This window comes from Cetorhinus maximus, chromosome 16 (assembly GCF_964194155.1).
Source record: "Cetorhinus maximus chromosome 16, sCetMax3.hap1.1, whole genome shotgun sequence".
Classification (NCBI taxonomy): Eukaryota; Metazoa; Chordata; class Chondrichthyes; order Lamniformes; family Cetorhinidae; genus Cetorhinus; species Cetorhinus maximus.
This window is the reverse complement of record NC_135894.1, coordinates 27,060,840-27,073,222: the sequence shown is the minus strand read 5'-3', so window position 1 is coordinate 27,073,222 and position 12,383 is coordinate 27,060,840. Positions and strand designations below refer to the sequence as shown.

At 48.6% G+C, this 12,383-nt stretch overlaps 1 protein-coding gene across 1 annotated transcript in view; it reads right to left on the bottom strand.

The window, feature by feature from the left end:
* The window catches only part of LOC144691450 (coagulation factor VII-like), a 66,678-nt gene that overhangs the window by 42,428 nt on the left and 11,867 nt on the right, over window positions 1–12,383 (bottom strand). Inside the window, exon 2 of the mRNA XM_078559549.1 lies at window positions 7,298–7,458. Coding sequence (XP_078415675.1) covers window positions 7,298–7,458 — 161 coding nt within the window. The remainder of the gene's footprint in view (window positions 1–7,297; window positions 7,459–12,383) is intronic.

Genomic DNA, 12,383 nt, shown 5'->3' with positions numbered 1-12,383 from the left:
GCTCTGGAAGGGTGAGCACCATGTCAACCTTGGCCATTTTACCCAGCAGGTAACCTTAGCCTTTGAGGCCCCCACCCCCGCCAACGTTTTAGTGTCATTACTGCATTAGGCATTTGGCGCATGCTGGGTGGGCAAACAGATAGTGACTATGCTTACACCAGCCTTAGTGGTTGAGGAGAAGATGGGTTCTTCCTGCAGCATATGTTGGTGTTTGGCGCATTTGAGTAGTCTGAGGGCAACCTGCAGGGGAGGCAGCTAGACACATACTCAGAACTCCAACACATGGCTTATTGATGGTGATGAGATGGTGGAAGGGGAGCCTCAGGGTGTCGTGGCCAAGAGCCATCTGCTGGCCTCGGCGCCGCACCTAGTTGCACCTCCTTGCCATGGGCACTAAGACCCGTGTGTTATTCAAGGTGATGGACGCTGAATGTGTCCAAGGTGTCCGTTGGGGGAGGGGGTTGGGACCAGCCATACTATCTTCTGGGGACTGATCACCAGTAGTGTGGACAGGAGCCCCTGGAGCCCTCAGATGGGCCACTGTGGTTGGGGTGCGGCGTGCACGTGCAGAGTAGATGAGCGATCAGCCCCAATAAATGCTCTTCTCTGTTCTGCAGGCAAAAACTGAGTGCAATGTCCGGGAGCGTCAGTGGACTGGTGGTGGGCACACCGTGCTACAGCACCTCACCATGTATAAGGAGCAGACCATGGAGCTGGGGAGGAGGCAGGCGGCCAGGGCGGCAGGTGTCGGCGAAGCTGGGGTGCAGCGGCCAGGTATTTGAGGTCCACAGTCCCATCCACTTTGTCTCCCCACCATCCAAAGCACTGATGATTGTTGCAATCGTTAATGCAGCAACACTGCTCATTCACAGACTGATACAGTCAGACGTGTGGGTCATACACAAAGGTCCCTCGGCCCCTTGAGGATGCGTATCTCTAGCACCTTCCAAAGTCGCCTTGTCCCATTTGTGACCACTATCCCCATGGCCTAACATTGCCATGGCATCGCTGCTGCACATCCAAAGACTTATTGCATCTTAGGAGGGTTTGTACCTCCACCACCCTTTCAGCCAGTGCGTCCCACATTACTCTGTCCAAAAGGTCCTCATCACCTCACCTGTCAACCTCATGGCACTCAACTTAAATAAATGTCACCACGTTAGTCATCCCTGCACCAAGGGGAAATGTTGCCTTCTGTCCACCTGTTCTATGGCCCTCATAATGGTATGAAGGTCAATAATGTGACCTGTCAATCTCCTGTGCTCCACAGCAAATGTCACAAGTGTATGCAATGTTTCCTCATAACTCCAACTCTCCAGGCCAGCATGCATCCAGGTCAGGAACCTCTGCACTCTCCCCACTCCAATGCCATCCCTCCCATAAAGCGCAGGTCACAACTGAGCGCAGAAGTGTAGATGTGGCCTCGACAGCGTTTTCTGCATTTGCAACATGACCTCCCTTTTCCTACATTCTATTCCTCGGCTAATGAAGGCAAGTTTGGCTTTGACCTTGTTAAACGCCTTATGTTCCTGTTCTGCTACCTTAACGGGTCTGCCCAGCAAGGCCCCTGTCATTGTCGTGACTTCCCACGGTCCTACCATTATTCCTGTATCTTGCTTGTCTTGCCCAAGTGCTTAACCGCACACTTATCCACATAACATTTCATGTGGCATTCCTTAGGCCATCTGACCAGCCTGTCTGTATGCGCGTGTAATGTTTGGGCCTCCTCTTGACTATTTACCACCCCACCAATCTTCGTCTCCTCAGGTTCTTGAAGGTTGAGCGCATTATGAGTCTGGGGGAGAAAGGGATGAAAGGTGTTACTGACTGAACGCTAAATGAAGCACTGTCCTTGTTGTTAATTTCAGCATCACCACCACATGACCGCCACCAACACGTCCAGAGCCCCCCTTCCACACCTGAGGGCCAAGACTTGCAATTTGTGTCACATCATTTCAGCCAGCCAGGCACCAGCGCAGCAACAAACACATCGGTGGGGAATATAACGACGGCTAGTGTCCCGGGGCACAGTGGAGAGGGCACTTCACAATCGCTGGAGGAGATGGCACGGACAGAGAGTACCGATGGCACCAGCAGCCGGAGGACTGCAGGGGACCAGGCACATGCTGAGTTCAGCAGTGATGATGTGCCTCTGGAGATGTCAGCAATGCAGCAGCTGCAGGACAAGCAGCAGAGTGTGCGGGAGCATCTGGCAGGGTTGCTTGAGGGTGTGCTTCAGTTGGTCTCTGTGGTGGAGGAATCCAGGCAGAGTGTCAGTGATGGCATGAACCTCAGGACAGAGCTTCAGGCTTCCTCCATTGAGAGATTGGCGACTCTCATGGAGAGGGGCTTCCATCGGATTGAGAATCTTCTGATTGGGTTACGCTCTGACCTGCAAGCCCTCACAGTGCTAATGGCCACAGGTTGTCATTCCCAATGTGGGAGATGTTCTGGGCACCAGGTGTCGCCGCTCGGTGTCCATCCATCTGCGGTGAGCGGGGAGGTCCAATGTGACCTCACGTTGGCGCAGCAGCTGCCTGTCGTCGCTGCGAGCTCCTCTCAGGGCGCTCCAGATGAGGGCAGCAGCTCCTCCGCCCCTCTGCCAGTGACCGTTGCATCTGTTGAGGCTGCGACAACTGGGGAGGTGCCAGTTCTGGAACTGGCCACTCCCTCCCAGGCGGGGCCATCACAGGCTCCACGGGCCAGAGGACGCCCGCCAAGGTCATCGAGGCCAACAGGACAGCAGAGTCAGCAGGCTGTCTCAGGTGCCACTCTGAGTGATGGGGCGGCACCTAGATGTAGCAACCGCAAACGTAAGCATAAGGCACGTTAGGCACTCCATGGGTTTGTCACTGGTGATTTTGTGTTGGCCTCGATTAGGGAAAATATCATTATGTACGTCTGAGTGACGTTTGTGCTTTATTTTGGATGGAATAAAATCCACTTTTCTGACCATGGCTCAGGGTGTTTCCTTTGTGCTGCATTTGTATGTTTCACAGACATATCATGAATGTTTGAGTGGACATTGATGTTTCTGTACCAAGCCCTTAGTTGCAGCCGATGAGGTGGAAGATGTAGCACCTAAGTGCCACGTGTGACAGCGCCAGGCAGTGCTGGTCCTGCAGATCCATGTCCATGGAGCTAGCTGAAGGTTCGTTGGATTAAAGTTTCCCTGGTGTCCCTGCCTCCTTGGTGTAATAGTGGGTCGGCGTGCTGCCCCTCATCATCGCCCTGTGCTTCCTCATCCTCTGAGCCACTGCTGGATTCATCATGTGCAGCCTCATCCAGGGCGTCAAGGTCTTCATCGTCAACTGCATTCCCCCTTTCCAGCGCAAGATTGTGCAGAGCACAGCATGCTACCACTATCACAGAGACGCGATCTGGGGGGTACTGGAATGCGCCCCCTGAGTGGTCCAAGCATCGGAAGCACATCTTGAGAAGACCGATGGCTTTCTCCACCACAGCCATTGTGGAGGCGTAGCTCCTATTGTAACGCTCCTCAGCTTCTGTTCTTCGATGGCGGAGAGGCGTCATGAGCCACCTTCTGAGGGGATAGCCCTTGTCGCCCAGCAGCCAACCATCCAGCCGAGCCGGAGCACTGAAGAGCCCCGGCACCTGGGAGTGTCTGAGGATGTAGGTGTTGTGGGAGCTGCCTGGGTACCTTGCACAGACTTGCAGAATCAGCATCCTGTGATCACACACTATCTACACGTTCATGGAGTGGAAGCCCTTCCTGTTGACGAAGGCACCGGGCTCACCTGCTGGCGCCTTGATGGCCACATGTGTACAGTCTATAGCACCCTGGACACGGGGGAAGCCAGCAATGGCCGCGAAGCCTCTGGCTCACTGTGTCTGGCTTGCCTGGTCGCAGCGGAAGTGGATGAAGGTCAATGCCCATCTGAACAGAGTGTCTGTAACCTGCTTGACACAAGTGTGGACAGCTGATTGGGAGACACCACAAAGATCACCCACCGAGCCCTGGAAGGAGCCAGATGCATAGAAGTGGAGGGAAACTGTGACCTTCAGAGCTGCTGGCATGGGGTGTCCACCCACACAGTTAGGGGAGATTTCAGGGCCAATCATCTGACAGATATAGTTGACTGTTTCCCTTGAGAGTTGGAGCCTCCTTCGACACTGCACCTCAGACATATTGAGGTAGCTGCTTCGCCGCCTGTATACACTGGCAGCAGGATAGTGGCGTCTTCTGCAGCCCCTTCCACCTTGGACAACCTCTTGACCCTGTGCCCCTTGTGCCTGCACCTGGCCTCCCAAAGGTGGCTCCCTTGGAGGCTGATTGTCCACTCCTGGTCTCCTCCTTATTCTATCCCTCCCTTCCCCCTCAGAGGAGCTGCCTCCAGTGGAGATGTCAGAACCCATACCCAGGCTAAATGGAGCCTCCGGAAAGCTGCAGGCCCGATAAAGATTACTGTCTGCAGACTGGTGAGCTGAAGCTTCAAAGTACAGAGAAAGCTGTTGGAAATCGACCTGAACTGCTACAGATCACACAGGCAAGTTTAAAACACTTGCTGCAATAAATACTTCACATGAAACATTGACAACCCCTCTGAGCCCACATATCCCGCCCGTGGATGAGGTTTGTTGAAAAATCAGTTACCCGTCTGCCCGTTGGGCCCGTGCGCTGAGGTGAAGATCGCACGGTCTCCTCAAAATCGGCGTCGATTGCCGAGTTATGGGCGTTAACAAGGTCTTTAATTAATGGCGGACGCGCGTCGTTGTTCATAGCGCGCCCTCCCACCTAAATATCGCTTGACATTTTAAGCACTGACGTGCGGGCTCCGCCACCCGCGCTTCAGCCATAAAATTCTGCCCCATGACTTGAGTGAAATAATCTAGGTTGATATTACTGAGGAAAGTACAGGTTGTGGGCCCTTGATATAATTAAACTTCAAAAGTTGCCCATTGTTTACAAAACACTTGGTGATGTGTGAAAGATGCTGAATAAATGCAAGTTCTGTTTTCCTTTTTAAATGTAAGAGGAAAATAGTAAATATTAAGTAACATGGGAGCGGAGAAAAACAGAGGGGAGTGAGGTGGAGTCTGAAATTGATATAAAAACACAAAATATTGGAAAATCTAGAAGGTGCGTGAGCAACTGAAGCGAGAATTACATCGTGTTTACTGTACAGAAACAGACCATTCAACTCAGCCAGTCTATACTTACGTTTATGCTGCACTCAAGCCTCCTCCTGTCCTTCCTCATCTAGCTCTCTAACCGTACAACCCGCTTTTCCCTTCTCCCTTATAAATTTATCTAGGCTCTGCTTAAATACATCTATACCATTCGCCTCAACTACTCCCTGTGGCAGTGAGTTCTACACTCTCTCTAATCTCTGCATAAAGAAGTTTCTCCTGAATTCCTGATTTTGATTTCTTGGTGGTTATCTTATTTGGGTGGTCTCTAGTCACTCAAAACCTTTTTCTAATTTCAAATACCTCTAATGGCTCCCCCGTTAGCTTCTCTTTTCCAAAAAAAAAGACCTAGCCTGTTCAACATTTCTCTGATAGGTATAACACCACAGTTCTGATATCCTCCGTGCAAATCTTTTTTTTGAAACCTCGTAAATAGAGCCCGAGCCATTTGCTCACCGTGCAAGCTTGATGCTGAAATAGGGGCATCAAAGACATCCTGCAGGATAATGGCTTTCCTGATTAGATCATTTCGCACTGTATATCGCGCAAACTCGTGAACAGGCCTAAGGCAGTCACTTTTGGCCCTGAAAAGTGCCCAGTCTACCACAGATTACCCTGGACGGGGAAGGTATCTCAAAAGTTTGAGCAACAGGTGAAGCAGCTGTTTCATGCTGCTACTGTAGTAACAACATGAGTGGTATTCGCCACTAACAGGATGTTGCTGTCAAGCCAAAAAGACATTCTGCCTATCACACAAATGATTAATTTCAGTGCCAGTGTGATGCTGGGTATGGAAGCCACACATCCCAAAGACTGGCGGATCATATCAAACAGCATGTCCCAGCTGCTGGTCACAATGGGCAAGGTACAAACCGTACCCAACCAGCCCGTGCTTGCAAAACTCAAAACAAAGTGTCCAACATTAGATGTGATTCCGCAATTGGACAACATTTGTTAAAGAATCCTCAGTGTGCTAAAAATTACGTTGACAGCCAATTTAAAATTGTCAGCCAGGCTTGCAGTGTGGCACATTTGTGCATGCTGGAAGCTACATATATTAATACACAGGGCTCTGTTCTTGACATACAGAAAGAACAGGTACACACATTGCACCTGTTTCAGCTAAACAAAATAAGTGATAGCCATTCGCTGGTTCATTCCTCAGGGCAATGCCTTAGCCAATCAGAGTCAAGTTGCCTGGCTTAAGTTTCAAACAATACTTGGCAGTTAACTGACAATCACCATTAGCTGGTGCATTCTCCATGGCACTACCAATCAGAGTGCAACTGCCAACCAATCAGCACTCTCTTCTCATATAGTATATAGTTGTTGCTTCCCCTGACATTGATACTCTTGTGATTGTCCTGATCAGTGCAAGACGAAAAGCTTCAACAAAATGTCTTTTTTCAGCATTACTCAAGTTCTGTACTACCAAACGACCATTTGTATTATAAATTTGTTTCTTTTGGCAGTCTAAAGGTTTGGATTGTAGCCTTGTATTGGAACATCACAGAATAAAGCATCTCAGCCTTGACCTTTGCCATATTTTATCTCAGGTGCTAACATTCCTGCCATGTGTCCCCAGCATTTGCAATTAGGAAGCTCAGCAGCTTCACATTGGCCAGCCCGGAGAAGAAAGGATTCCCTGGAGTTGCTGCAATGTAATGGTTAACACTCTCCAGTACACACACAAAGTAACTAGAGGCCAAAGACAAATTCTAGTTTTTTTGCATTTTGCTAATATAGGCACAAGTCCAATGTGTAGAATACATCAAATGAGAACATTTTAAATTCAATAGTACAATCATGTAATACATCATTTTTGACCAGTTTGCCTATTAGTCTGATTAGGCCATTGTGTGTTTATTAAGGATTAGGCTTTGAGGGATTGTCAGGGATAGATCAGCCTGTGAGGGGGCAAAGTGTTCAAACTGAGGACAGGGGTATATTGGAATAAAAGGATTCAGACAACAGACAAATGGTATGAGGGGATAAGTAGGTCCAGACTACGCACTGGAGTGCTATGGCGGAATGAGGTGCAGATAACAGACTGGGGTGTTAAGGAGTAGAAAGATTCAGACTGCAGACTCGGGTGTAAGGGAGCCTAACAACAGTGAGACTCTCAAGGAGAAGCATTGACACTTACGGTTCTCTGAGTATTTTCAAACACTTCCCTTGCTTCTTCATATGAGCAGATCTCCTCTTTACATTCTCGCTTAATGGAACCACTTTTCAGTTCTTCCAGTCCTGCATTAGCCCGTCTCTCTCTGTGCAGCAGACTGTTGGCTTCAGTTTCCTGTAGGAAGACTGGATGGGACAGATCTCAATAGATACAGCAGCAGGAAAACAAATTTAACACACCAATATCTGCCACACTGGACCATTTTGACCAATACAGCTATTTAGATTAAAAAACAGTATTGGACGATTATATAAATATAGCAATGCATCTATCCTTCTTATCTTGGTAATGTGACCATTACACAGTCCTTGAGATGAAGTCCCATCTTCACACTGAGGACATCCTCCATTGTCTTGTGTGTCACTACTACCATGCCAAAGAGGACAGGCTCAGAACAGATCTAGCAGCTCAAAACTGGCCATCCATGAGGTGCTGTGGGCCTCCAGCAGCAGCAGCAGCAACAGAATTGTATTCAACAATAATCTGTAACCTCTTGGCTGACCATGTCCATTACAATTCTCTACCATTACAATTCTCAATCATTACTATCCTCTATCATTACTATTTTCTACCATTGTTATCCTCAACCGTTACTATCCTCTACCATTACAATTCTCTACCATTACAATTCTCTACCACTACTATCCTCTACCATTGCCATCAAGCCAGGGGTCCAACCCTGCCTCAACGAGGAAGAACAAGAGGGTATGCCAGGAGCAGCACCAGGCATATCTAAAAATGACTCTTCATATGCTTCAGTTTCCTGTAGGAAGACTGGATGCGACAGATCTCAATAGATACAGCAGCAGGAAAACAAATTTCAGAGCTGTAGAAGAGTCATACGGACTCAAAACATTAACTCTGTCTTTCTCTCCACAGATACTGTCAGGCCTGCTGAGTTTTTCCAGCAATGTTTGTTTTTGTTGTATAATTCTGAAGACTCGTGCTCCAGAGGTAGCCATGCCGCTGGCAAAGTGGTTCAAGTTGTGGGGCTGAAGGAGATTAGAGATTGGGGTGGGCTGAGGTGTTGGAAGGATTTGAAAACAAGGATGGGGATTTTAAAATTAAGACATTGCTTTTGGGAACCAATGTAGGTCAGAGAGCACAGGGGTGATAGGGGAACGGGACTTGGTGTGAGTTAAGACACAGGCAGCAGGGTTTTGGATGATCTCAAGTTTACAAAGGGTAGAATGTGGGAGATCAGCCAGGCGTGCATTGGAATAGGTGAGTCTAGGGTTAACAAATGAGGGGTTCAGCAGCAGATGAGCTGAGGCAAAGACGAAGTCAGGCGATGTTACAGGCAGTCTAAGTGATGGCATGAATATGAGGTTGGAAATTTATCTTGGAATCAAATGTGACAACAAGGTTGTGAACAGACTGGCTTAGCCTCAGACTGTTGCCAGGGAGAGGGGTGGAGTTGGTTGTTAAGGAACAAAGTTTGGAGTGGGGACAGAAACCATACAATGATATTGCTCTCACTTCCATTCAATCCATCCATGGAGCTAACTCTCCTGTTCAGGAAATACCATTGCGCTGAATCACTGACTGCTCACCCTTACACTCAATGTTTTTCACCGTTGAATTGTTCATTGCAGGATATGTAACTGGTGGATTTGTTTGCTATATTTTTGCTTTCTGGATCTGTAAGTGTACTACAGATGAACAACAGCAAATGTGAACTCCTCTGGGCATCCCTCTCTATGGCTGCAAGGCAAAGTTCATTTCTAACCGAGACAGATTGCCCATCTTTATCAGCATCTCTCAGCAATCTATTAACACTAGGTGAACGTGAAGCTATGGGGGATGGGGCGGTATTTATATGGGTGGGGAGAGTCAAAAGGTTTGGTTAAACTTTCAAAAAGCTGACACGCAACCCACATTCAGTGAGGCCACTTCCAGTTTTAACAAAGGGAGGCTAAGGGCTGAGTGACTGACCTGCTTTCAGAGAAGGGACAGTTATTTAAATATGCTAATTAGTTTGAGTACTTCTAACAGGCCTTTAGGTTAAACAATGAGAACATCTGGGTCCAGCACTGTATGTGGGCCAGGAGGCGCATGTGAACCTACCTTGACTAGTCCCTCCCTCCTGATCTGAAGCAACAAGCCCCTAATCACTATGATATCCCTTCTCACTCACAATCTCTTCCGCACCTCAATGCATGAATTCTTCAACCATGCCGTGACCTCCTCCTGTTTGCAATCTCATCAACACCACTATGATCTTTTTGGCTCCGTGCCCACAATCGTGATCAGTCCTTCCATCCCTTCTGCTCCTTGGCTACAGTACGACAACAAGGTTGTCTTGGCCCATAGACTTTCTATATCCAGTGTCTTCAACCATGTGTTGACATCACATGAGATAAATTGAATTGGCAGTCTTCTTTCAATCATCAGCAAACTGATGGAAGGGGTCTTCGACAGTGCTGTCAAGCAGCACTTACTCAACAACAATCTCCTCACCAATGCTCAGTTTGGGTTCCTCCAAGGCCACTCAGGTCTGGACTTCATTACAAACTTGGTTCAAACATGGAAAATAAATCTAAATTTCAGAGGTGAGGTGAGAGTGACTGCCCTTGACATCAAGGCAACCTTTGACCGAGTGTGGCATCAAGGAACCCAAGCAAAACTGGAGTCAATGGGAATCAGAGTCAAAACTCTCCACTGGGTGTATTTAAACCTAGCACAAAGGAAAATGTTTGTGGTTGTTGGAGGTCAATCTTCTGAACCACAGGACATCACTACAGGAGTTCCTCAGGGTAGTGTCCTAGGCCCAACCATCTTCAGCTGCTTCATCAATGACCTTCCTCTATCATAAAGTCAAAAGTGGGGATGTTTATTGCTTATTGCACAGTCTTCAATACCATTCACAACTCCTTAGATACTGAAGTAGTTTGTGTCTGCATACAGCAAGACCTGGACAAGAAGGGCTAATAAGTTGCAAGTAACATTCGTGCCACACAGGTGCTGGGCAATAACAATCTCCAACAAGACAGAATCAAACTATCTCTCCTTGATGTTCAATGGCATTACCATCACTGAATTCCACACTATCAATATCCTGGGGGGTTACCACTGATCAGAAACTGAACTGGACTATCCACATAAATACTTTGGCTATAAGAGCAGGTCAGTGGCTGGGAATTCTGCAGCGAGTAACTCTCCTCCTGACTCCCCAAAGCCTGTCTAGCATCTAAGAAGGTACAAGGAAGGACTGTTACAAAATATTTTTCAATTGCCTGGATGAAAACTTCTCCAACAACACTCAAGCTTGAGACCATCCAAGCATAGCAGCCCATATGATCGGTACCACATTCACCATTTTAAACATTCATGCCCCCCAGCACTGACGCACAATGGCAGGAATGTGTACACTCTACAAGATACGTTGCAGCAACTCATCAATGCTCCTTCGACAGCTCCTTCCAAACCTGCAAACTCTACCACTTAAAAGGACAAGAGCAGCAGATAGATGGGAACACCACCACCTGGAAGTTCCCCTCCAAGTCACTCACCATCCTGACCTGGGAAATATGGGCAGAATTATCTGGTCCTGCTGATGGCAGGTATCGTGGTGGGCTGGGGGTGGGAGATGGGGGGCACAGAATTCGGCATGAGAGGCAGAAATCAGTTTCATGCTGGCGTGAAATCACAGTGGGGTTACCTGATGGTCTGCGCCATGGCTGAATGCGAACCATGCAGGAGGCCACTAGTGGGATGCAAAGTAAGGCCCGACCGGAATCGTCCACCAATACCCAATTTACTGTTACACCAATGGGAAAACATGCTGGTCCAGAACACATCTGGACAAGTGTGACATGCAGAAGTCGTGACTTACCTTTAGGGCCTTGCTCAGGTCGAGGAGATCCAAGGAGAAGAAGACGCTGGAGCCCTACAGCTGCTGGACCCTGGAGGAACACGTGCATCGCATGCTGGCTGGATCCTCATGCACATGGCTCCACCGCGAAGCAGCTCCCGGAAGGTGGGAGGTCTCCATTGATGCTTTGGGTCTGCTCTGGAACATCATGCCCTTGGCCATGGGCTGCTGCCGGTGATCAGCGAGGGAGGGGGAGAGGAAGGTCCAGCTGTGAGTGGGAGAGGAAGGTGTACTGGTGGGGGTGGTGGTGTGAGGTTGCGGGGGTGGTGACGAAGGTGTCCATGGTGGGGGCGGAGGGGAAGGCATGAGGTTGAGAGGCGGGGACGGAGGTGTTAGGGAATAGTGAACTTGGGAGTGGGTGGACAAAGGTGACATGGGGTAGGAGGGAGTACAAGGGAGGAGGGTGTAACAGCAGAGAGCGCTGCAAGTGGGGAGATAGGTGTAAGGGGGGGAGGAATGTGTAAGGGATGGAGTTCGGAGGGTGCTGCATGGGAGTGCAATGAGTGGGTGGGTGAAGGTGCAGGTCAGCACAGATGGACAACTGAAAGAGAACCCCAGCAGGCAGCATTGAAAATGCTCAAGACAGTGAAATGAGTGCTATTACGAACGGGATGGGAGGGATGCGCGAATTATCAAGCCCCAATACTCCGCAGGCTGTGCCGATAATAAATGTTTAATTTTCTCACCAAAATAGGCAATTGTGTACCTATACCTCTAGTACCCAGAAGAAAAGAGACTCTGGTGAGGCTTCTTTCAAAAACTCAGAATGATTAATTTATTTCTTTTCACAAGTTGCAAGTACTGGTTAACACACAATTGTAATCAGGGAGTATAACTATCTATCTCTTCCTAAAGAATTCCCCCAGCATACACACACACACACTAACAGACAAACAAAGGACAAACAGATAGAGTCTCTCTGCAGGGATGGGCTTTGGGGGATGGGTGTTATAAAATAAAGGATGAAGACTGGGCCGCTGGTCCCGGTGGATGTCTGGAAGTTCCCACCTACTGGTCTCAGCTTTGCAGGTCCAAATGCAGGCCAGTTACACTCAGATGAGGGTTCTCCGACTACAGGTTGATAGCCACACGGAATTTTAGACAAGGTAGATAGAGGGATCCGGCTAGAGAAGCCTTCCTTCCGCAGCTTGTTCCCCAACAAAACTGCCTTCAAAA